Source organism: Oratosquilla oratoria, chromosome 31, assembly GCF_046742065.1.
Source record: "Oratosquilla oratoria isolate Oo_2021 chromosome 31, ASM4674206v1, whole genome shotgun sequence".
Taxonomy (NCBI): Eukaryota; Metazoa; Arthropoda; class Malacostraca; order Stomatopoda; family Squillidae; genus Oratosquilla; species Oratosquilla oratoria.
In genome coordinates this window covers 44,046,965-44,072,449 of record NC_134807.1, presented here as the reverse complement: position 1 = coordinate 44,072,449, position 25,485 = coordinate 44,046,965, and the positions used below count along the sequence as shown (strand labels likewise).

Sequence of the window (25,485 nt, the reverse complement as noted above, 5' to 3'; positions counted from 1 at the left end):
GCAGTGGGCGAGATGCAGGGATGTCCTATCATCCAGGAGGTGCCAAGATAAGAGGGAGGGAAGAGGGTGGAGGGGAGTGGAGTGTGATAGGGATGGAATGGGTGGGTGGGAGTGGTGTTTATGCCTTTGTTTTTTTGCTACCTCCCTTATAAGGGGGGAAAAAAAGCTTTTGGTATATGTATGTATGTAAAAATAAACAGAAAATAATAATAAATAAATAATAATAAATAAAATAGTATACAATAAATGGCAGGCATTACAGCATATTGCTTAGGCATTTATCTGAATGAATCTTAAAACTTCAAACTATACTACATTGCACTCCCTCAGCAGGAAGTTTATCCCATTCATTTTACTACATGGTTGGCAAAGTTATTTCTACCCACTTCCAAATTAAATCTACTTCCAGACAGTTTGCAGGCATTATCTCTTGTCTGATTTGTATTCATTGTGAAAATTTCATCACTTTTAATGTTGTCAATTCCTTTTACAATCTTAACCTCTTCAATACCAGTCAAATTCTCACACGCAGCATTGGATGCCTGAAGTATGATGATTGCTGCATCACAATACTTGCATTATAAAACATAAAGCCACTCCTGTATTACTCATTCTCTTTCACTGAGTAATAATAAACACATACAATGTTATCAAGCCAGTTCACAGAATTTGGAGGTTACTCAGCTACAACTACTAAATAAATATAATCAAGACACTGACACCCGCATCCTTGTATACCAAGTCATGCCTCAAGATGCCTGCGTAGGCTTCATCATATGGAAGAGGTTACCTGTATCAAATCACCCCTTAGTCTATGTCTTTTTAGGGAAAATAGATTCATAGATTCATATGTTTTAGTTAGTTTTCATATGATTTATTTCTGATAATTGGAATCAGTTTTGTGGCTCGCCATTGTACTTTTTCCAATCTGTCAATGTCTTTAATGAGATTCGGAGACCATATGGATACAGCATATTCCAAATGTGGACAAACTAACAATTTATATAGTTTGTTAAAAACAGATGGACTTTTAAAATAAAATAAAAATTGTGCAATCAGTCCTAGAAACATATCTATTTTCTCCAAGCTGGAAATATACTGTTTGGATGATCTGAGATCATTACTGATAATTACACCAAGATCCTTTTCACTATCCCCTTTTGTTAATGAATTTTGAAATAACTTGTAATCATTCATAACCTTACATTTACTTCATGGCATGCATGACTGTGTACAATACAGTCTTCCACAATGTGTTGTACAGTATGAAATGAAATGTTACATCCTGGACAGTTATTTCTAATGCTGTCATCCAGCCTCTTCTGGTAGTTTATAAGGGCTGGATGGTGACTATACCACAGCCTGACCAAATAGACTCTGTTCTCTTTGGGAAGAAAGAATTCATAGGGATGGATATCAGGGGGTCTGGCATGCAGCAATGTGTTGTCTTTCAGTATCTTACCTCTGAATCAAGTCCAAGTGTGAACAGCATGAAAAAGAAGAGGACAGCCCAAAGCTGTGGGACAGGCAGGGTGCGACTAATAGCTTCTGGGTAAGCCACAAAAGCTAAACCAGGACCTGTGAGTATTCACATAAATAAGAATCTGAATTAAAACAATATGAGACATGTAATATTCTTAACATTCTGGTATAAATTTCATATCACATAAGGCATAAATAAAAAAATAAAAAAACAATATAAAAGAATTCTTAACGTTCCAGTATAAAACTCATATCACATATGGCATTTGATGAATTAAGAAAATACAATATACAGTATTATAAATCATATATCTTACCATCTTTGGCTACATCTTTGATTTCCACTCCAAGGTCATGAGCCATTGCACCAAGCACAGAGAAGATAGCCACAGAGGCAATCAATGATGTTATGAAATCCAGTGAAGACACAAGGAATGCATCAATGTGAACCTACATTACAAACAACAATATTTGGTCAGTCTTTTTAAATGGATATCATAAAATCTTCCTATGCTAAATACTGTACCTCAAGCACTGGCAAATCTAGTCATTAACTAAAAAATCAAATAAATGAATTAAATTAGTTATTATTTAAAAAAAAAAAAAAAAACTATTTCAGGAAAGATTCACAAAATAATGGTAATACAAATGAATCAGGCAAATGCTGCCTTGAGTTTCTCGGAGTTGAAGATAAAATGTTAAGAGATCAATGTTTATCAGTTACAAATACATACTTATGCCAAGGGCTTTTTCCCCCTTACAAGGGAGACAAAGTCAAAGGCATAAATCACCCCCCCCCCCATTTCCTCCCCACATATTCCACTCCCATTCACCACCCCTCCCTCCCTCTTTTTTTTGCTCCTCTTGGATGACAGGTCATCCCTGCATCTTGCTTTCTGCCCTGGGCCAGAAGTATTGCAGCAAGACATAGCACACTCACAGCAAGGTTGCTTCATTTAATTGGCGAGCCCCTCTCCATCCCCTCATGCAGAAAAAGAGAAGATAAGGTGAAATCCCTTTGGGCTGTGTCAAAATATTATTCACACATACTCCCCACACCCCATCCCCCACCCACCCCCTTCCATGCATCACATCATCATTTATATACAAACATTTTCCACTCACCCCTATGTCTTCTCCCTTCCTTCTTCAACAGACATCTACCCTCTTTCCCAACACTCCCTTTACCACTCCATCCCTCTCATCCTTGGTCGCTCCCTCATGTTCACTCTTTTCACCTCTGCCTTCCACACTTCTTTTGCTAATCTTTCTGCACTCATTCTTTCCATGTGCCCAAACCATCCCAATACTCTTTCATCAACCCTATCTCCCAATTCCCTTTCCACCCCTGCTCTCTTCCTCACCACCCTTGTTTCTCACTCTATCCAGCCTAGTAGCCCTTAGCATACTTCTCAGGCATTTCATCTCAAACACATTTAAACTTTTCCTCTCTTCCTCTCTTATGTTCCATGTTTCTGCCCCATACAGTGCTGTTGGCACAATCACTACTTCATACAATCTCCTCTTAGCATCCATCCCCAAATATCTATTTCTCATTACATATTTTAATCCCCCCAGGTATTTCTCGCTTCTCTCAATCTACATTCTACCTTCACCTCCACTCCTCCCTTTCCTACCACATTTGTACCCAAGTATCTAAAGCTATCCACTTCCTCCAGTCTTTCTCTTCCTTAATACTCACTTCCAATTTGTTGCCATTCTCTCTTCTTGTACATATCATCACCTTACTTTTACCTACATTTATCTTCAACTGCCTTCTTTTGCACACTTTCCCAAATTCTGTCACTAACTTCCTTAATCCCTCCTCTGATCCTGCTACAAGTGTAGTGTCGTCTGCAAACAACAACTGGCTTATCTCCCATTTTTCTCCATTTTCTTTAACCATCTCCAATACCTGGCCCATTACCTATGCATTTACCTCTTGCACTACCCCATCCATGTATAAATTGAACAGCCAAGGCAACATAACACATCCCTAGCAAAGTCACTCTCTCCATTTCTATTTCTATCACAGGCTCTAATGCAGGGGTTCTCATTAGGGGTGAAATTCACCCCCAGGGGAGAATTTTGGGTTTTCTGGGGGTGATTCGTGACCACAGTAAGTTTACGAGGTAAGTAAAGCAATTATAGGTTTTGGCCTATCTGGCCTGTCACTTGGGCTGGAATTATAGCTGTGCTGACCCAAGTTGATCTTAGGATTAGAAAAGTGTTACGCCTGTTAAGTAGTTCATTATAAATTAAAAGAACTATCTTACTTTTATTCAAGTTTTATATATTTATCAATAATTTCAATTTGCATTTAATTTGTAAAACTTCATTATAAACATAATCCATGTAAAATTATAAATGTATATATACTAATTTGGAAAAAATAAAAGGATTTTTAGTAATATTTGCATATTATTTAGAATGCACCTTTTGAAACAGACAATCTTGGGAAGGAGGGGGGGGGGAATGACATTCTGACAAATGGTGAAAGGGGTGCATGGGCCAAGCAAGGCTGAAAATCCCTGCTCTAATGCATACATACATACATATACCAAAGCCTTTTTCCCCCTTACAAGGGAGGTAGACAAAAACAAAGGCATAAAAACCATTCCCACCCATTCCATCCCCAATACACTCCACTCCCCTCCACCATTTACCCTCCTTCTTATCTTGGCACCTCCTGGATGATGGGTCATCCCTGTATCTTGTCCACTGCCCTGGGTCAGAAGCAGTATTGCAAGACACAGCACATCCACAGCAAGGCCGCTTCATTAAATCAGCAACCCCCCTTCTCCATCCCCTCATGCAAAAAAAAGAGAGGACGGGCAGAAATCCATTAGGGCTGCATCAAATTTTTCTCACACATTGTGCCGTTACGAGAGGTAACGGGGCTTTTTTATACGTCCGTGTATCCCCATGTTTACATATTTTTTGTCGTAAGGCTCGTTTCCCCTCGGAAGAGGTTTTCAATTTTGTTTTTTGTAATGCTTTAATTTTAAGTATATTTCGAGCAGAGGCCTCTTCTGTTCGAAAAATCCTTCCTTGTAAGTTGTCTGCAAGCTGTGTTGCAAGATAACATCTCATTATTTGTACAATGTTCACTTTAAGAATTAGAATTAAGAAGGTGTGTGAGACCGGTTGCCGTTGTGATGTCACGTCACACTTTAGGCGCCAGTCTGGTTCTAAAACTCGTAAGTTGTACACACCCTCTCCATAATCAACTCAGTGAGTAGTAAAACCCTTTTATATTAGGTTAGAGTGTACTAGTGGATCCTTGGAAATACTTTTATATCATGTGTAGCCTTTAGCCTTTAGTAACTACAGTCCCATTTCCAGTTTTCATCATTCCACCGTAACTATCGAAATTCCTTTGGGTCCATCCTGCGTGATGGATTGGATCTGCAATAAAGACGCATCTAACAATCCCGTGAATAAATAACCTTCCGTCCCAAGTCTTGTCTACGTCACGGACGCTATGATGCTGATTGTCCACTTGATCTGCGGAGTCTCCAGTTGGCTCCGCCACAATGAAAATGAGTGGTAGCAGAGCGTAGTTAGAGATGAAAGGAGCATAAAAGAAGAGGATATAACCAGACCACGCCCTGCACGCCATTGCCAAGTTTAGATTCGCCTCGTCGTCACCACAACAAGTGACAATCAAGTGTCGCTAGTGTTCCGCGTAGCAAAATTGCAAGTGTTTGCATAGTGTTGTGAAGTTGCCGATGCGGGAAATTAAGTGTGGTGGCCGATGCCGGAAATTAAGTGTAGTGGCCGATGCGGGAAATTAAGTGTAGTGATCTCGTGTCGTCTTAGTAATTGTATCCGCACGCAAGGTGTTGATGTGGCAACAGCGTATGGGCGCCAAGTCCCACCAGTGTTTACATAACAAACCCCATCGTATGTATGTAAGCATGTTTTTTCCTTTTGAAGGCAAAGCTACCTAGCCTAAAATCCTGTCATATGTTAATATAAGCATTATTAATGTGCATTTTTAGATTGAACCAAATGTAGGGTTTAATCTGTTGTTGTCTACCTCAATAGTCGTATAGTTAGGAGTGTGGTAACGTACTCCGTGGTTTTCGTTCAAGTTGAGTTTTTTCCTTGCCTTCCTTATCGTTTACTTTGTCTGTCATTGTTTCTCTTGCTAGGCAATATGTCTTCCACCCACAGTATAGATGAAGGACCCGTCTCCGGTAGGGTCAGAGCCCTCACGGCTGAAGGGCAAGAGGTTTTTCAGAGAGCGTCTGATCAGCATGAAGAGAGGGTAAAGGCGAGTAGAGAAGGAGTACAAGCCTTATTGGAAGAACCGAATCATAGTCCTTGGTTGTATAAGGCCCACGCTGTGTACCAGGATACTGTAAAAAGGTATCTGGAATTCTTAATGCGTGAACGTACTTCAGAAAGTCTGGCTCGTGCTGAATCAGTGAAGCACGAAGACAGGGATTTTCAGGCATCTTTTTGTCAGGTAATCAGTAATTATGCTTCCTCTTCCTCAGTTGAAGTCACGGAAGAGGAACACCACACTGAACCGTTTTTACAAGATGACCCGAAGTCCAGTCAAGTTCCTTTATCCCTCGTCGACCACTCTGAGTTTAATGTACCCCCTTCCACGAAGGGCAGTTCAAGAAGGTCAGTTAGGTCAGGTCGTTCCAGTAGCACCAGTGTTAGTGTTGCAAGGAAGCAACGAGCCAAGGTGGAGACCGCTCGTATCAGAGTCAAGTTTGCCGAGCAGGAGGGTCAGCTTATGAAAGAAAAGGCTGAAATGCAGGCCAAGTTCAAAGTTATGACACAGCAAAAGGAGTTGGAAGAAGCCGAAGCCGAACTTAGGCATTTAGGAGCCGACGATGATTGGGAAACGTGCAGTGAATGGGACCAATTAAAAGATACAGTTGCTACCCGCACCCAACTATATGTGGAACAACAGGGTGGTATAGTTGATGTTTCCGCTAGTCGGAAGGATCCGGTAGGCTTGAACCCTGAAAGCCCTGTTTTCAAGCCCTGTTCCGATTTCAGAGTTAACTCACAGCCTGCTAACAATGTTCCATTCAGTTTTGAACCTCGTATCGAAAAAGTAAAGGTGAGGTCTGTGCAACCTGCGCAGCAACCTGTTGCTAACCATGGTTTTTCTGCGTCACAACTTGTAGTAAAACCTCCTCGGAGTGCATCTCCTAGATTGGGGACAACCTCCAATTCTGCTGATTTGAGCAAGTTCTTCTTGCGGAAGGATTTACTTCTTAGCAGGCTGTCTACGTTTGATGATACTGCAGAAGACTATGCTGTTTGGAAGGAGAGTTTCAAGGAAGTCGTGCAAGAGTTAGGCACCTCACGTAAGGAGGAAATAGACCTGTTAGTTAAGTACCTAGGTCCTGAGTCTAAAGAATGGGCCCGTACAACCAGAAACTCAAATGCCAAGAATCCAAACCTGGCGTGCAGTAGAATTTGGGAGCGCTTGGATGACAGGTTTGCTGCCCCTTCGATCATTGAGACTTCGATTAAAAAGAAGCTCGCCAACTTCTCTAGGATTTCACCTAGAGACACCTTAAGGTTATACGACCTGTGTGACATTCTGTACCAGATAGAAGCCTTGAAGGCTAACCCTGTATACAGTACACTGTTTGCATATTATGACGCCTCGTCAGGTATCAATCCCATTGTCGCAAAACTTCCACCCTGTATACAGAAAGCGTGGACTGGCAGAGCCATGAACTACAAGACTGCTCACGGTGTGCCGTACCCACCTTTCTCCTTCTTCATTGAGTTTGTGAAGGAGATGGCAAGGGTCGAGAATGATCCATGTTTCTCTTATCAAAACCTTGGAGCCGATGGTTTTGTGAAACCAGAGAAGCCACCTCCCTCTAAGTTTCCTCAAGTGCGTGTGAAGAAGACTGACACCATGTTGTCCAGTGGCAGTAAGTCGACCACGGGCGCTGACAGGTCTGTTGGCGCTGCTAGTCCTACCGAGCAAAGAAAGGCAGAAAAGGGAGATTTTTGCGTCTACCATGATGCCTACGTACACCATTTGGATTTCTGCAGGGCTTTTCGCACCATGTCTGTGAGCGAGAGGAAGGTTTTCTTAAACGATAAAGGAGTGTGCAATAGATGTTGCAAAGGTAACCATCCTCCTTCCAGCTGCAAGGAAAGAACCTTCTGTAAGCTCTGTAAGGCCCATACTCATGTGACTGCCTTACATCACGATGAACCCAGGTCGAAGAGGAGTTCGACTCAAGCGGTTACACAGCATGGAAGGGAGGTTGCTCAAGATAAAACACCTCGCTCCCCTGTAGTCAATCAAGTGCCGCTTCCAAATGTTCTTACCCCCGTAGTAAAGACTCAGGGAGGGGAGGATGCTGCGGTCAATTCCAAATGTACCTTGATATGCAGTAACCCCACTTCCACGAGTAAGTCCTGCGCCAAGACCTTCTTGGTAAAGGTCTATCCTGAAAGTAAGCCAGAGCTCGGAGTGTGGTGTTATGCCATCCTAGACGACCAGTGCAATTGCTCTTTAGCAAGGTCTGAGTTTTTCGATTTGTTTGACAAGCAGAGCAAACGGGTTTCATATCGTCTAGCTACCTGTGCAGGTGTAACGGGCGCTTCTGGGCGCACCTCCAAAAATTACACCATTGTGTCTTGGCATAACTCACAAGAGGTACATATCCCTCAGTTAGTGGAATGCGATAGCATTCCCAATGTAAGAGAAGAGATACCCACCCCCGCCATAGCTCGTGGTTATCCCCATCTGTCCGACCTGGCCGAATGTATTCCACCTCTGGTCCCTGAAGCTGAGATTCTACTCATCATTGGTCGAGATGTGCCTTCAGCTCATTACATTTTTGACCAGAGAATTGGACCTGTCAATGCCCCTCTAGCTCAACAGACCAGTCTGGGTTGGGCAATCATTGGGGAAGTGTGTCTCCATGGCACTTGTATACCTTCTGTCATTAACAGTTTCAAAACATCCTATGTACATGATAGACGTCCCTCTATAGTCGCACCATGTGGTAACCAGATTCATGTCTCTGAAGTAAAGGATGATTTGTTCAAGGTAACCAAAGATGATGACAAGGCTGCCCTGTCGATTGAAGACAGGAAGTTCTTAGATGTCATGAACTCAGAGTTCCGCAAGGATCAAAGTGGTCATTGGGTCGCGCCACTGCCTTTCCGTCCTAATGTTGTAGCCACCAGTAATAATAGAGACTTTGTGTGGCACCGCACACTGTCTCTCCATCGTAGCCTCAGCACAAAGCCTGAAAAACGTCAGCATATGATGGCCTTCATGCAAAAGATGTTAGATCGTGGGCATGCTGAGGTTGCACCACCATTGAAGTCTGATCAGAAGTGCTGGTATCTTCCATTGTTTGGGGTATACCACCCTAAGAAACCTGACAAGATCAGAGTTGTGTTCGACTCTTCTGCCAAATCCAGAGAGTTCTCCCTAAATGATATGCTGATGTCAGGTCCTGATATGACAAACAGTATTCTCAGGATTCTTCTGCGTTTCCGTCAGGAAGCTGTAGCAGTGGCAGCTGATGTAGAACAGATGTTCTACAATTTCAAAGTGAAGACTGAGCAAAGAGATTACCTCACATTCTTTTGGTACAAAGATAATGACCCTGATAAAAGGTTGATTGAGTATAGGATGACTGTTCACGTTTTTGGGAACACGCCATCTCCCGCCATTGCCACCTATGGCTTGCGTAAGTCTGTAGAAAATGCCTCTCCTGAAGTTTGCTATTTCATAGAAAACAATTTCTACGTGGATGATGGGTTAGCATCTCTGCCAGATGCGGAGACTGCTTACAAGTTAATCCAAGACTCTAAGTCAGCACTCCAAGAAGGAGGACGCCTGCGCTTGCACAAGATCACTTCCAACAGTAAGGAAGTGCTGGAAAAGTTTGCCACCAGTGAGCTGGCTGATAACCTTCAGGAGCTGAACCTAACTTCTGACTCTATGCCTATGCAGTCTAGCCTAGGCCTCTTATGGGACATCCAAAGAGACGTTTTCGTCTATAAGTTCATGGATTCAGACAAGCCTTCGACAAAAAGAGGGATACTGTCTGTTGTAAATAGTCTGTTTGACCCCATGGGATTCTTAGCTCCAGTAATAATAGTGGGAAAACTACTCCTAAGAGAGATAACCAATCTAAAGTGTGGTTGGGATGAACCCATACCAGCTAAGATCCATACCAAATGGTCCAGATGGCTAACGTCCTTAAGGAACCTCAAGGACAAGCATCAATCGTCAGTTTGCTAGTATTTCTTTGTCTCAAGCTCACAGGATAGAGCTTCATACCTTTTCAGATGCTTCCAGAGTAGCAGTAGGAGCTGTATCATATCTTAAAGTTTTCAGTGATACCAAAAGCTACCAGGTGTGTTTTGTGAGGGGACAAATTAAAGTAGCTCCCAACCATGGTCATACTATTCCCAGGTTAGAGTTGTGTGCTGCAGTGATGGCAGTTAATCTCAGTAATTCCATCACAGATTGCTTAGACAAAACCTTAGACGCAAGGCATTTCTATTCTGACAGCATGATTGTCTTGGGCTATATTCATAATGAAAGGCGTAGATTTCATGTCTACGTGAGTAACAGAGTAGACCACATTAGGTCGTCCACCGAACCTACCCAATGGCATTATGTACCTACAGATTGTAATCCAGCAGACCTGGCTACCCGTGGTCTTGAAATAACCGACCTAAATCAGAGTGATTGGTTGTCAGGTCCCTCAAGCTTATTTGAGGATGTTGTATCCACCAGTGGAAGTTTTCCTCTTGTAAGCCCTGAGACAGATAAAGAAGTAAAGGTATCAGACTACACAATTGAGTCTGAACCCCTTGTTAGTGCAAACAAGAGCAATGTAGAGCCTGCAATTGCGTCATTAGCTCAGAGGTTCTCTAATTTCTCCTGTTGGAGGAGACTTGTAAGAGCGGTAGCTCTCCTTAAGCATATAGCCCGTTCTTTCAAACAAGGTAACAAGTGTTGTTCAGGTTGGCATATGTGCAACAAACATAAGTCACCCGATCAACTAGAAGATGCAGCTGATCTCATTGTTCAGACATACCAAAAGGATTATTTCTCGTCTGCCATGACTAAATTGCAAAGTGAAGTTTGTTTACCTCCTTCTAGTCCCATTGCATCTCTGTCTCCTTATTTAGACCAGAAGGGCCTACTTCGTGTAGGAGGCAGGTTGAGTCAAGGCGGCGATGTACTTGGTATGCTTGCAAGGCCTATTATTATTCCAAAGGAATCCCATTTAGGCTTGTTGTTGATCCGTCACTACCATGAGACAGTGCACCACCAAGGGAGAGTGATTACAGAAGGAGCCGTCCGTACAGGTGGTTTCTGGATTTTGGGAGGGAAACGTACCATCTCTAAGGTCATTTCCAAATGCGTCACCTGTAAAAGGGTAAGAGGTAGGGTATGTGTTCAGAAGATGGGAGACTTACCCATTGATAGACTTACTCCCAATCCGCCATTTTCCTATGTAGGAGTTGACCTTTTTGGCCCCTGGCATATAAAAATGCGGCGTACTAGAAGTTCCTTCCTCGAAAGTAAAAGATGGGGCGTTCTGTTCACCTGTCTTGTTTCCAGAGCTATCCATATAGAGACTGTAGAAGAATTGAGTACTTTTTCCTTCATTAATGCCTTAAAGAGATTCATCTGTATTCGTGGCCCAGTTAGATTGATGCGTTCTGACAGAGGCACGAACTTTGTAGGTGCTGTCAAAGCACTGAACTTGCTTGCCATTACCGATGAAGGTGGTGATGTCAATAGTTTCTTGTCAAGTCAAGGTTGCACTTGGTTGTTTAACCCTCCTCATGCTTCTCACATGGGTGGAGCATGGGAGCGTATGGTGGGGATAGTCCGCAACATCATGAATGTGATACTGACTAACCATCACCCCAAGGCATTAACACATGAGGTGTTAGTAACCTTCTTTGCAGAAGTATGTAAGATCGTGAATTCCAGACCTTTAGTTCCTGTTTCCTCGGACCCTAGTAGTCCTTTCATTTTGTCTCCGTCCATCCTTCTCACTCAGAAAACTGATATTCCTGTAACTCTTCCTGAAGAGATAGATATTAAGGCAGTATACAAATCACAATGGAAGCATGTTCACCACCTTGCTGAGGAATTCTGGAAGAGATGGAAGAAAGAGTATCTTTCCTCTTTGCAACCTAGAAGAAAGTGGGTTAATTCCTCTCCAAATGTAAAGGTGGATGATGTAGTGTTGGTAAAAAATCAAGAGTGTCCCCAAGGACAGTGGCCCTTGGGTATTGTAAACAAAGTATTCCCTAGCAAGGATGGTTTAGTCAGGAAAGTCCAAGTAAGAGTTTTGGTAAACAACAAGGCTCATGAATATGTAAGACCCATTTCCGAGCTTGTACTGCTATGTCAATAGATTTTGTAATTTCCCCCTAGAAAATTAGGAAGGGAGTGTGCCGTTACGAGAGGTAACGGGGCTTTTTTATACGTCCGTGTATCCCCATATTTACATATTTTTTGTTGTAAGGCTCGTTTCCCCTCGGAAGAGGTTTTCAATTTTGTTTTTTGTAATGCTTTAATTTTAAGTATATTTCGAGCAGAGGCCTCTTCTGTTTGAAAAATCTTTCCTTGTAAGTTGTCTGCAAGCTGTGTTGCAAGATAACATCTCATTATTTGTACAATGTTCACTTTAAGAATTAGAATTAAGAAGGTGTGTGAGACCGGTTGCCGTTGTGATGTCACGTCACACTTTAGGCGCCAGTCTGGTTCTAAAACTCGTAAGTTGTACACACCCTCTCCATAATCAACTCAGTGAGTAGTAAAACCCTTTTATATTAGGTTAGAGTGTACTAGTGGATCCTTGGAAATACTTTTATATCATGTGTAGCCTTTAGCCTTTAGTAACTACAGTCCCATTTCCAGTTTTCATCATTCCACCGTAACTATCGAAATTCCTTTGGGTCCATCCTGCGTGATGGATCGGATCTGCAATAAAGACGCATCTAACAATCCCGTGAATAAATAACCTTCCGTCCCAAGTCTGTCTACGTCACGGACGCTATGATGCTGAGTGTCCACTTGATCTGCGGAGTCTCCAGTTGGCTCCGCCACACACATACTACCTCACCCCCCATCCCCCCACCCATTCCATCTCATGCATCACAACATCATCTATATACAACCATTTTCCATTCACCCGTATTCTGTCCTCTCCCATCCTTCCTCAACAGACATTCCCCTCTTCCCCAAAGCCCCTTTCACTTCATCCATCCATTTCATCCTAGGTCGCCCCCTCATGTTCACTTCCTCCACATCCGCCTTCCATACCTCTTTTACTACTCTTTCTTCACTCATTCTTTCCATGTATCCAAACTCTTCCAATACTCTTTCATCCACCCTATCTCCCAACTCCCTTACCATCCCTGTTCTCCTCCTCACCTCCTCATTTCTCACTCTATCTAGCCTAGTAACCCCCATCATATTTCTCAGACACCTCATCTCAAACACATTCAAACTCCTTCTTTCTTCCTGTCTTATGTTCCATGTTTCTGCCCCATACAGTGCTGTTGGCAATCACTCCTTCATACAACCTCCTCTCAGCATCCATTCTCAAATGTCTATTTCTCAGTACACTTTTTAATTCACCAAGGCATTTACTCGCTTCTCTCAATCTACATTCTACCTCCACCTCCACTCCTCCCTTTCCTGCCACATTCGCACCCAAGTATCTAAAACTATCCGCTTACTCCAGTCACTCTCCCTTAATGCTCACTTCCAGTCTGCTGCCACTTTCACCCCTTGTGCATCTCATCACCTTACTTTTACCCACATTTATCTTCAATTTCCTTCTTTCACACACTCTCCCAGGCTCTAATACTCTTGTAAAAACTCTTGACTGCTCTTAGCAGCTTTCCTCCTATTCCATATACCTGCAATACCTCCCACAGTGCCTTCCAGTCTACCCTGTCATAAGCCTTTTCCAAATCCATAAAGGCTAAAAAAATATCCTTACCTTTTCCTAAAGCTATCTCACATATCTCCCTTACTGCAAAAATCTGATCCACACAACCCCTACATGCCCTAAACCTACACTGTTCCTCTCCTAATCCTTTCAATCAAAACCCTCCCATAAGCCTTCCCAACTACACTCAACAAACTGATCCCTCTGAAACTACTACACTCACACTTGTCCCCTTTTCCCTTGTAAAGCAGAACTATACAGGCACTCCTCCAGTACTCTACCCTCTTTTCCCTTGTAAAGCAGAACTATACAGGCACTCCTCCAGTGCTCTACCCTCTTTTAGACAAACATTAAAGAACTTCACCAGCCAGTCCATCATCACTGTACCACCCTTTTTTAGACACTCCACATGACACCCATCTAATCCAGGTGCCTTGCCTGCTCTCATCATTTTGAAACTGTTTTCCCTTCATTTTTCCTTATTTCTCCTCCATTTTTCTCAATCATCACTATTATTTTCTTTGCACTTACTACTAAAACTACCTTTCCCTTCCTATCCTCCTTCATATTTAGCAACTCCTTAAAATACTCTGCCCATCTTCCTCTGACTGCTGTCTCTTCCATTACCATCTCTCCATCTGCACCTTTTACCTTTTCTTCTCTATTTGATTCACCTCTTCTTCCTGTCTTAATTTCCTTCAAAAACATCTTTTTATTATTTTCAAAATTTTCTGTCATACTCTTACCCCATTCTACATTTGCTCTCCTCTTTGCCTCCTTTATCTTATGCTTTACTTCTCTTCTCTTTTCTTTGTACCTCTCATATGATTCTCTTGTTTTATTTTGTAACCAATCTGTGAATGTTCATTTCTTCTCTTCTACAACCTTCTTTGCTTCTTCATCCCATCACTCACTACCCTTCCTTATATTTCCTCCCATCCTCCTTGTTCCACACAACATCTTTGCACACCTTGTGACCCCCTCTTTGAAACATCCCCATTCCTCCTCCACTCCTAGTTCAATTCTATCTTTCACTCCCTCCCACTCTTCTCTCAACTTCTTGTACTCCTTCTCCTTTTCTTTCTCACTTAAGCAGTTTACTCTAAGCACCTCCCTACTTTCTGCCCTTTTCCTCTTTCTCCATCTGTTCTCCACTCTCAACTTATTTTCCACCAAAAAAGATAGTAAATGATGTTCCCAGCAATTTCGGTTGGCATGTGAGAAATTTTTTGCACTAAAGATGAGCCAATTTTGGCAGACATGCTTATAAAGGTTACCTACCCCCTATTTAGAGTAATCAATTATTCAAACTGTTGTTACAGCCCTCCCTTGCAGGAGATATGGCCCCAAGATAGCAGGTCATAGCTACTGTTTCAGCCCATTTGTCATTCAGTGAAGAGATTATCTGATGCTGTCTGGAAGGGGTGACGATAAGACTATGTAGTATAATGTTTTGTGTTCTCTGTGTGGTGAGAGAGAACATTCAGTGCTACATTGTCCCTCACTCATTCCCGACAGACATACATATCTGTACATATAAGATCTCTTAACTGAGTAACTGACAGGCCAAAACCATGGACATGGTCAGTTCCGTGGGGGCTGTACCTTCCTTCAAATGGAGGTGTTGATGTATTTTCAAGATGGTTAGTAGGGTTAATCTCTGACAGCCATCTTATAGGATACTACTGACAGGTACCCATCATTGGGGAGATAATTCTCTCTGACATCCACCTTATAGGCCTACCACTAGAAGGTAGTGTCCATCATTAGTCTTATACAAAAGTATAAGACTACTATTGTACTTTATCAAAGTTCTTACCTTGTTTCGAAATTTGTTGTAGGAGCCAAACATAATGAGACCTCCCCAAGATACAGAGAGGGAATAGAACATCTGTGTTGCTGCTTGCCTCCAAACATGAACATTCAAAATTTCTTCCCATTTTGGAATGAAAAGATATGTGAGTCCCTGAAACATAATAATAAGTGTTGTTACAGAATTATATACACCAAGGAACAGTTTATGGAACAACAGCTACTGCAGATGATTTTATGATTTTCAGCAATGTTCATATCTCATCAACACACCTATTATTATCATATTATGTCAAGTGTTTGAAAATAGATTTCAGCTCCACAAAATTTAGTTTTGGATATGGGAAATAGCTCAAAAAGAACATAATCATTTCATGGGGAGTGAAACAGTTATAGACCCAAAAAGGAGAAAGATCTGAGAGCATTTATATGGAACAAACTGTCACCTGATAAACATATAATTTAAATTGTGGGGGAGATATATGGATGTATGGACTGCTGAAGAGTATAAACGTGGCTTTTCACTACATACACACATATACTAAGGGCTTTTTCTCCTTTACAAGGGAGGTAGCCAAAATCAAAAGGCATAAATCCACTCCCACCCATTTCATCTCCACACATTCCATTCCCATTCACCACCCCTCCCTCCCTCTTTTCTTGGTTCCTCTTGGATGATGGATCATTCCTGTATCTCGCCCATTGCCCTGGGTCAGAAGCAATGCAGCAAGATACAGTGCATCCACAGCAAGGCCATTTTATTTAACCACTTCGGTATGATGACACCCACATAGGTGTCATGAGGTGTGAGTAGATGCACAAGGATGCTGCCATTGGCATCTTGATTATATATATTTTTTTGCAATTGTACTTGACTTACCCCTGAATTCTGTGAACTGGTTTGATCATGTTTTCTGTGTTTATTATTACTCAGAGTAAAAGAGAATGAGTAATACAGTAGTGACTTTATATTTTGTAATGCGAGTAGTATGATGAATTGTACGTTTGGCAGCTGATGCTGCGCGTGAGAATTTGAGTCGTATTGATGTGGTTAATCAGCGAACCCTCCACCTCTCTGTCCCCTCATGCAGAAAAAGAGAAGATGGAGAGAAATCTCTTCAGGCTGTGTCAAAATATCACTCACACATAACCACTCCCTAAACCCCCCACCCCATACCCCACCCACTCCCTTCCATGCATCACAGCATCATCTATACACAATTATTCTCAACTCACCCCATCTTCTTTCTTCTCCCTTCCTTCCTCAACAGACATCCCCATCTTTCTCAATGCCCGTTTTACATACATATACCAAAGGCTTTTTTCCCCCTTATAAGGGAGGTAGCCAAAAAACAAAGGCATAAAATCCACTGCCACCCATTCCATTCCTATCACACTTCATTCCCCTCCACCCTTTTCCCTCCCTCTTATCTTGGTACCTCCTGGATGACAGGTCATCCCTGCATCTTGTCCACTGCCCTGGCAAAAATATATAAATTTTGCCCCTTTTACCCCATGAAAAAAAATTGAATTACAGTATTAAAAAGAAAGAAAAAAATGGATACCCTAATCTGCCCTTCATTGGAACATGCAGTAGTGATATAGTCCTCACACAATGTGAAATATATAAACAAGATTGAGACAATACATAATGCAGCAACCATGCAAAGACAGTGGGAGTAAACCATCTGTGGCTGCTGGGCCTTGCTATAAAGCTGTGTCTTGCTGTATATTAAAACTAAGTAAATGAAACCAAGTAAATACATAGATGTACACACTCACACATTCATATAAATGTATCTTGATGTATAGTTACCTTAGTAGCCCCTTCAATCTGCACTCCCATAATAAGGAGAGCAATAAGGATGATATAGGGAAATGTAGCTGTAAAATAGACAACTTTTCCTGATGATTTAACGCCCTTCATCAAGCATAGGAACACAGTCAGCCAAGATAATAGAAGACAAAGTGAAAGATCCCACTTCAGAGTGCCAATATCTCCAGGTCCTCTTAATCCTTCCTTCTCGATTTCAAGAACATAGTTTCTGTAAAAATATGTAAATTTCACCAAAAGAATGACAACACAAATGACAGGAAATGAATAAACAAATGCTAAAGGTCAACAAAAAACAAGATGTATTCTACATATTCCAATCCAAAGCTGGTTACCTGTGTTAAGATAAGAGGGGCAATGGTTTTTGGATGGGTGCACAGTGGGTATATGTTTTGACTTGGCCACTCTGATTATGAAGGGGAAAAGGCCTTTTGGTATATGGTAACCTACTTATATAAACCTTCAGTTTTAATCTTTGCCTTATAAAGCAAGTCATCTTTCTAACATTTAACTTTGAATGTCCCTTCCATATTGAAGGGTACTTACTTCTTCATTCTTGGTGCTGACAGACTATTTTATCCAGCTCTGTAGCACCCCTATGGTAGGAAAGGGATTATAGAATAAATACATAAATTCAGTGAATGCCCACTTACGTCCAATACTGTGATGCTGATGATTCTGTCTTTGTAGTACAGGTATCATTAGGGCCTGGGTTGGTAATGTTGAGCACTGAGCAGGTTACCAATCCTACATCAAAGCAACTTTCATCCGCCCATGAAGGATCACATTTTGCCCATGGTACCTTGATAATAAATTAAACTAATGTATTTTGAATTATGCAAGGGATATAGAGGCCACAAGACCAAACAGCATAAAAATCATGAAGGTAAGTGTTAATGTATTTTTAAAACACAATGGTAACATTATTCTCTCCAACATTAATCTTGAAGAACCATGATTTTCAGGTACCTCCTATAGGTCCCCACATATCTGAATAATGAAGACTCATAAGATAGAGACCAAATCCATATAACCAATCGTTTTTGCACAATACACATCTGGGACTGATTGCGCGATCTTTTGATTTCAAAAGTCCATCACTCATTAACAAGCTATATAAATCGTTAGTTCGTCCACATTTGGAATATGCTGTTTCTGTATGGTCACTGAATCTCATTAAAGACATTGACAGACTGGAAAAAGTACAACGGCAAGCCACAAAACTGATTCCAAATATCAAAAATAAATCATACGAAAATCAACTAAAACACATGAATCTGTTTTCCCTAAAAAAGCATAGACTCAGAGGTGACTTGATACAGGTCTTTAAGATTTTAAAGGGAATTGACAACATCAAAAGTGACCAAATTTTCACATTGAATGAGAATCAGACAAGAAACAATGGTCTCAAACTGTCCGGAAATAGATTCAATTTGGAAGTGGGTAGAAACAACTTTGCCAACAGTGTAGTTAATGAATGGAATAAACTTCCTGCACAGGTAGTGCAATGTAGTTCAGTTCGAAGCTTTAAGAATCATTTAGATATATACCTAAGTAAGATGCTGTAATGATTATGATTTATCTTATATTATTTGTTTTTGTTTTGTTATCATTTGTCTGTCTGATTTTCATTTATCATTAGTTATATGTCAATTTATTATTATTTACTATTTACCTGTTTGTTCATTATTTAACTATACCTATGCATTTATTTATGTATTTTATTTGTTATTTACATTATTATAGTTTTTATTTATTATTTTATTATTGATATGATTTTTTTCCACATCCGACCTAGATATGGATCAAAAGGTCTCCTGTCAGCATGCTCCGCCTTTGTAATCCTTTGTAATCCTTAATAAACAAATTTATATGAAATACAGAAACTTCTTCAAGTGTTGACAATGCTAAACCATCAGATTATATTTGTTACACTCATACATACATATATATATCAAAGGCTTTTCCCCCTTATAGAGAAGGTAATAAAAAAACAAAGGTATAAAAACCACTCCCACCCATTCCATCCCTAACATACTTCACTCCCCCCCCCCTCTTATCTTGGCACCTACTGGATGATGGGTCATCCCTGTATCTTGCCCACTGCCCTGGGTCAGAAGCAGTGCCGCAAGACACATCACATCCACAGCAAGGTCACTTCATTAAATTAGCGACTCCCCCTCTCCATCCCCTCATGTGTCAATTTATTTTTCACACATACTCCCTCACCCCCATCCCCCACCCACTCCTCCTCATGCATCACAGCATCATCCATACACAACCATTCTCCATTCACCCCTATCTTTTGTCCTCTCCCATCCTACCTCAACAGACATTTCCCTCTTTCCCAATGCCCCTTTTACCCCATCCACCCTTTTCATCCTAGGACGCCCCTTTCTTCACTCATTCTTTCCATGTGTCCAAACCATCCCAATACTCTTTCATCAACCCTATCTCCCAACTCCCTTTCCACCCCCGTTCTCCACCTCACCTCCTCATTTCTCACTCTATCCAGCCTACCAACCCCTATCATACTTCTCAAGCATTTCATCTCAAACACATTCAAACTCCTCTTGTCTTTCTCTCTTATGTTCCATGTTTCTGCCCTATACAGTGCTGTTGGCACAACCACTCCTTCATGCAGTCTCCTCTTAGCATCCATTCTGAAATGTCTATTTCTCATCATATTTTTTAATCCCCCAAGGCATTTACTTACTTCTCTCAATCTAGATTCTACTTCCACCTCCACTCCTCCCTTTCCTGCCATGTTTGCACCCAAGTATCTAAAACTATCCACTTCCTCCAGTCCCTCTCCCTTAATACTCACTTCCAGTCTGCTGCTACTTTCTCCCCTTGTACATCTCATCACCTTACTTTTACTCACATTTATCTTCAACTTCCTTCTTTCACTCAAAATCAGTAAAAAAAAAATATATATATATATATGCAATATATATATATATATATATATATATATATATATATATATATATACATATATATATATATGAAATGCACAACATGCTCAAAATCTTTTGCTTTTTCAATAACTAGCATTTCTATCATTGGGGCCTACACTGCACCAAAGATGTGGAAGTAGTAGATATCAGAAAGGTAGTAGAATGGAGGGATACGAATTTAAAAATAATCAGGATTCTATTTTGAGTGGAGATTGGTCTACAACCATAAAAGATTGGTGACTGACTTAGTCTGTTGAGAAATAGTTAAAGTCCATAAAATATTGAGTGTAGGCTATAAAACATACAGTCCATACCCCATATGGGGCTGTCTGCACCATTTATTGGACAGTTCTGCTGGCAAGGTCCTCATGGCCAATTTTGGTATGAACAAATCCAGTAGAATAAGGGTTTAATATACTAAAGAAGCTTTGGTAAAAGAAGACTTACCTCAGGTGCCATACTGGCAAATAAGTAGAAAAGGGAGTATGCCATGAGCTGATTATAGTAGATTGCTGTTAGCAGGGACAGTACAACCATTGCCACACCAACTCCTGCAAACATTATTTCATTATTTTTTTTTAGCAACCTTACACAACATTTGTCTTAGCTGTCACTCTACTTAAAATAACCATTCTAACCCTCAAATTTTCATTAGATATAATTCTGAGACAATTCTATTCTAATGAAGTTATGATTATCCTAATTCATGTGTATGTAAAAGTGCACAGACAAATGTTCACAAGACAAACGTTCACCTGACATATGTTCACAAGACATATGCTTACACCTTTCATGGAAAAAGAGACAAATGCTCACAAAGTTTTTTTTACATACATACATATACCAAGGCTTTTTCCCCCTTACAAGGGAGGTAGCCAAAAAGGGAAAGGCATAAACTCATTTCCACCCATTCCATCCCTGAATACACTCCACACCCCTCCACCCTCCCTCTTATCTGAGCACCTCCTGGATGACGGGTCATCCCTGCACCTTGTCCACTGCCCTGGGTCAGCAGTGTCGCAAGACACAGCACATCCACAGCAAGGCCGCTTCATTAAATCGGCGGCCCCCCTCTCCGTCCCCCCATTGCATAAAAGGAGAGGACGGGGAGAAATCCCTTCGGATCGTAAGAGGCGAGAAGAAAGGGACGGGGATTGGGACTAGGCATCCTTCTCCTTGTAGCCCCACAGGGGACATTCCTAAACAAAAAAGAGAAGGCAAAGTTTTTTTTAAACTAATTATACTAACACCAGACAATGATTTACATTGAGGACACTTTTATCTAACAGTGGCAAACATGTACAATAAACATAATAAATATACAATATAAGTGCATTCAACAGACAGTGAAATATGTACATTTATCTAAGATGGATACAGTGCCCCACTGCTTCCAGGAACTCTGGTAGAGAATGGCACTCTCCCACAAAGTCCTTGTAGGGGTGGTAGAGGTGCTTCTGCTGCTGAACATGTTGCCTGCATAGCCCCTTCTTGACAGGCTGCCCTCTGGAATGTTCTAGCAGGTGAGTACTCACAAAAATGTAATCCTGGTGGGGATCATCGGCAGCTGTCCAGAAGGAAAGGTGCTGGTGGGCAATCAACTGAGAAAACGATGTGTTCCACCCTTTATATATGTTGTTTGTGCAGTCGCGGTCCTCCAGGGTGGCTGTATGAACATTCCTTGATTGGCATGCCAAAGTGGGTGGAGGGATGTTGTGGATACTGATTCATAATGAAAGACCTATATATTCGAGTGGTCCTTGCTGCACCCACCAATAGGAGCCAATTATTGACAGTGTTGAAGTAGTCAATCAATGGCTCAACCTCAATAGGGGTATGCTCCCTGAGGAATGCCATGACCTCCAGGATATGATCCTCAGGAAGAAAGGTGAGCCCATCCAGCACCCGACTGAAGTGTTTGACCTTGTCATTGTTGCGATAGAGGTCAGTCAACCCCAGGTCCTCGACCTTCCTCCATGTGCTCTAGGTGAAATGGTAAAAACAGCCCTTTGTGGTCACTTGCAGCCTCAGCACCAGGGACACTGTCTGGATGGCTGCCAACTTGAAATCAGTGATGACAACATGTGGGTCAGAGTAGATCTCCATACACTCCACCTTGTCAAGGATGGCTTGAAGGACTTCCTGGTAGACTAGTGCACTCTTCCTAGGCAGGAAGGTATACACATAGGAAACTGCAGAATCACCCAGAGGAGCACAGATGATGTATGTAGAGCTGCTCAGAGACATTTGGACTCATGGCAAAGTTGCCATCCATGAACCATGTGTCTGAGCAACCTAAGTGGCAAAGCTGCTTCTCAGAGGTATAGACCACAACCCATAGATGCTACCCAGTGCTGGAGTCATGAACCAGAAAAGCCTCCCCAGTGGTGGTCCACTTCTCTGTGATGACCAAGTCTTGGAGGGATGTGGGATCCTTGGGAAGTGCTCCATGATGCTACCACTGAAGACGCTTGCAGGTACTAGTATTCCTACTGTTGGCCCAGAGTTGAAGTGATGCCTCAAAGAGAGCCTGGGTGAGGATCTGGTTTGGGGAGCCTTGGAGTTCTATGCTGTAGCCTTCATAGTGGTGCAAAATTTGGTCACTTTCACTCCAGTCCTGTCTACTAGGTGGCTGTGACTGACAAAGGACTGTGAGTAATCATAAGAGTCATCAATTGTGAGTGCGCCCTTGCACCCTGAAGTGTTGCTAAAGAAAGAATTGCTCAAAGTACTCCTCACTTTAGACTTAAGAATTGCTTAAATAACTTATGAGAACATGAGACAAAGAACAAAGTTTTGAAAAGAGGTGATAATCAAGAGGTGTGATAACTGTGAAGTGAGGTGTGGTATGTGTGAAGTGAAATGTGAAAAGACAAGAGAGATGTGACAGAGGATTAACAGCTTTAGGCTTTGAGCTCTTTTTCTAATCTGTGGGTGTGAATTACAAAATTCTTTGAAATATTAATATCATATTTTTCAATAAATACTTCACTAAATACATATGAAAACTAGTAAAACTATATAAACATTATTGACATTTGTGAGCATTTGACTCTTTTTCCATGGGTGTGAGCATTTGTCTATTTTCCATGGGTGTGAGCATTTGTCTATTTTTTTCCATAGGTGTGAGCATATGTCTTATGGACTTTTGTCTTGTGAGTATTTTTCAGTGGCAGTTGTCGACAAGTCCATCAAAAGAAACACGATACGAGGAAGGAGCCGATTATTAGGGCTTTATCAAGTACATCTTGTACTTGTCAAAGCTCTATTAAGCGAAACAGCATAATAATAAAAGCTCTGTCCTCATGTGGTGTTTCTTTTGATATTCTACAGTAATTCATAACCATAATTTTCAGTCTGGTGTGATCACAAAACATTTAAACTACAACCAAATATGAAAATATAACAAATATATATAAACATCTATCAAATGGCTTCTTCCCTCTTAAAAGGGAGGTGGCCAGCCGAAGATGCACCCACCTCTCAACCATCCTACATCCATTTTTTTAAAAGGAAATAATGCCAGATCCACATTAACAAAACTATAAAATATTGCCAAATATGCATTTCTTTTACCTGCAGCAGAAACTTACAACCCATAAATAATTCACCCAGGTAAGATTATCATGAGGAATTCTAATTTGTTTGATAGACATGTAGCTGTCAGCACATTAATTTCAGACAAATATTCCTTCTCCAAGCTAATAATAAATTTGTAAGTATGCACATGTAAAGCCGTACACTTATTTGTAACCTTACCATACATAACTGGGGCACATCGCCACACGTTTAAGGGACCCAGTTGACTGTACTGTCCTATGGCGGTCTCCATCAAGTACATCGGTTTGCCAATCAGCACCAGCAAGATGATATATGGAATCAGGAAGACGGCTGAAAAAAAAGAAAAAAAACAACAACTCATTAGTATGTGACTGAACAATCTGAGGTAACTGAAATGTTACATGAGTAGCTGTATTTGCATAGCTTACCTCCACCATTTTCAAATGCCAAGTATGGAAACCTCCAAACATTGCCAATACCAACGGACAATCCAATGCAAGAAAGAAGAAACTCTGCTTTAGAGCCCCAGTGCCCTCTCTCTTCTCCTTCTTCTGTTGCTTTATCTGATTTTTGATTGGTCTGAGCGCCGCGGTGGCTATGGTGGGATGCAGCCCCAGACGGATACTGAAATATTAGAGGAATTAGCAAGACAGACAGACAATTATTTCCATAAATTTCACAGACAAAAACCATCCATTCATGTACATAAATACAAATGTATTTTGGATTAGGACAAAATTTGATTTACGACTGTTATGGACATAATTTGATTTACAAGTATTATGAGCTTAGGAAAACAGACGTTAGTAAACATGCTTCTTTGACTATGTAGTGTTAAAACATAAAATTTGTTACCTTTCATTTTGAAGACAGGAACACATACATCTTCCAACGAAGAAATAGAATCCATTTTTCATGGAAAGACGTCTTCAACATTCCTTACTATGTCAAAATAGTTGGAAATTTTTCATCTATACGGTGATCATATCGTCTGTCAGTCATATATACACTAGTACCCTACATTCGTGTAATCATTTGTTCTAACATATTAAAAAATGCTGAAAATCCATGGTTTCTATAAAGATACCAAAACAACAGTTGTGAAAGTTATTACAAACAATGGAGAAGAAATGAAAAATACTGTAGTTATATTTTTCTTATCCCTATATGTGCAGACTCTGTAGTGTTGGAAGAGTAACTGACTCCAATGGACAATGGAGCGTCCTTTCATCTCATTTCTCTGGATCAGCTGTCTCCCGAAAGCTGGCTGGATGTTTGAGAGCCAACCAGTGGATCGGGGTTCGAATAACTTTTTGAGCAGGTGAGAGTACAGAATTCAATCACTCTTTAGTGCATCGGCGTTGTAGGAACAATGACGATGGACTCCGGACGACCTGGCATTGCAAATGACCACATCATCGAAGAACTCACTTTTAGTAATAACGGTGGTGGTTGAAGTTCAGCTGCTTCTCCTGGAGCACGGGAGGAGGCAGGTAGTTCGGTCGTGTTTGCAGTAGTCATCCACAGCCGTATCACGCAGAAGAAAGAACTTGATTGATGAGGGCTTGTTGGTTGGGTTGAGGGCGGTTAGGACTGAGAGATACTCAGAAGTCAGTTGTAGGCACTGGAGTCACTGAGTGGACCAAGAGTAGAGGCAAGGTGATAGGAGTAGTTAATGGGATGGTTGTGGTGGCATTGTTGCTGGCTTCACACGGTTGATAAAGTGTCGTGGCTCTCAATGCAGTCCAGAGTGACGAATTCCTGTGACCGTAATATTACTGGGAAGGGTTCATGATACGGTCCTTGAAGAAAAGTCCGATTTCTGCCATGCCTCACAAAGATATACACAGATGAAAAAGGTCGAGGGAAATATAAAAATGTCAAGTGT

The 25,485-nt window shown here is 41.3% G+C and overlaps 1 protein-coding gene across 2 annotated transcripts in view; it reads right to left on the bottom strand.

The window, feature by feature from the left end:
- The window catches only part of LOC143041530 (sodium-dependent proline transporter-like), a 134,375-nt gene that overhangs the window by 9,585 nt on the left and 99,305 nt on the right, over positions 1–25,485 (bottom strand). For both annotated transcript variants that reach the window (XM_076213513.1, XM_076213512.1), the window contains exons 3-10: positions 24,026–24,221; positions 23,796–23,927; positions 20,484–20,587; positions 17,730–17,878; positions 17,059–17,287; positions 15,250–15,396; positions 1,800–1,932; positions 1,463–1,578 (exon numbers count right to left, since the gene is read on the bottom strand). In XM_076213513.1, the coding sequence (XP_076069628.1) occupies positions 1,463–1,578; positions 1,800–1,932; positions 15,250–15,396; positions 17,059–17,287; positions 17,730–17,878; positions 20,484–20,587; positions 23,796–23,927; positions 24,026–24,221 (1,206 nt within the window). The remainder of the gene's footprint in view (positions 1–1,462; positions 1,579–1,799; positions 1,933–15,249; positions 15,397–17,058; positions 17,288–17,729; positions 17,879–20,483; positions 20,588–23,795; positions 23,928–24,025; positions 24,222–25,485) is intronic.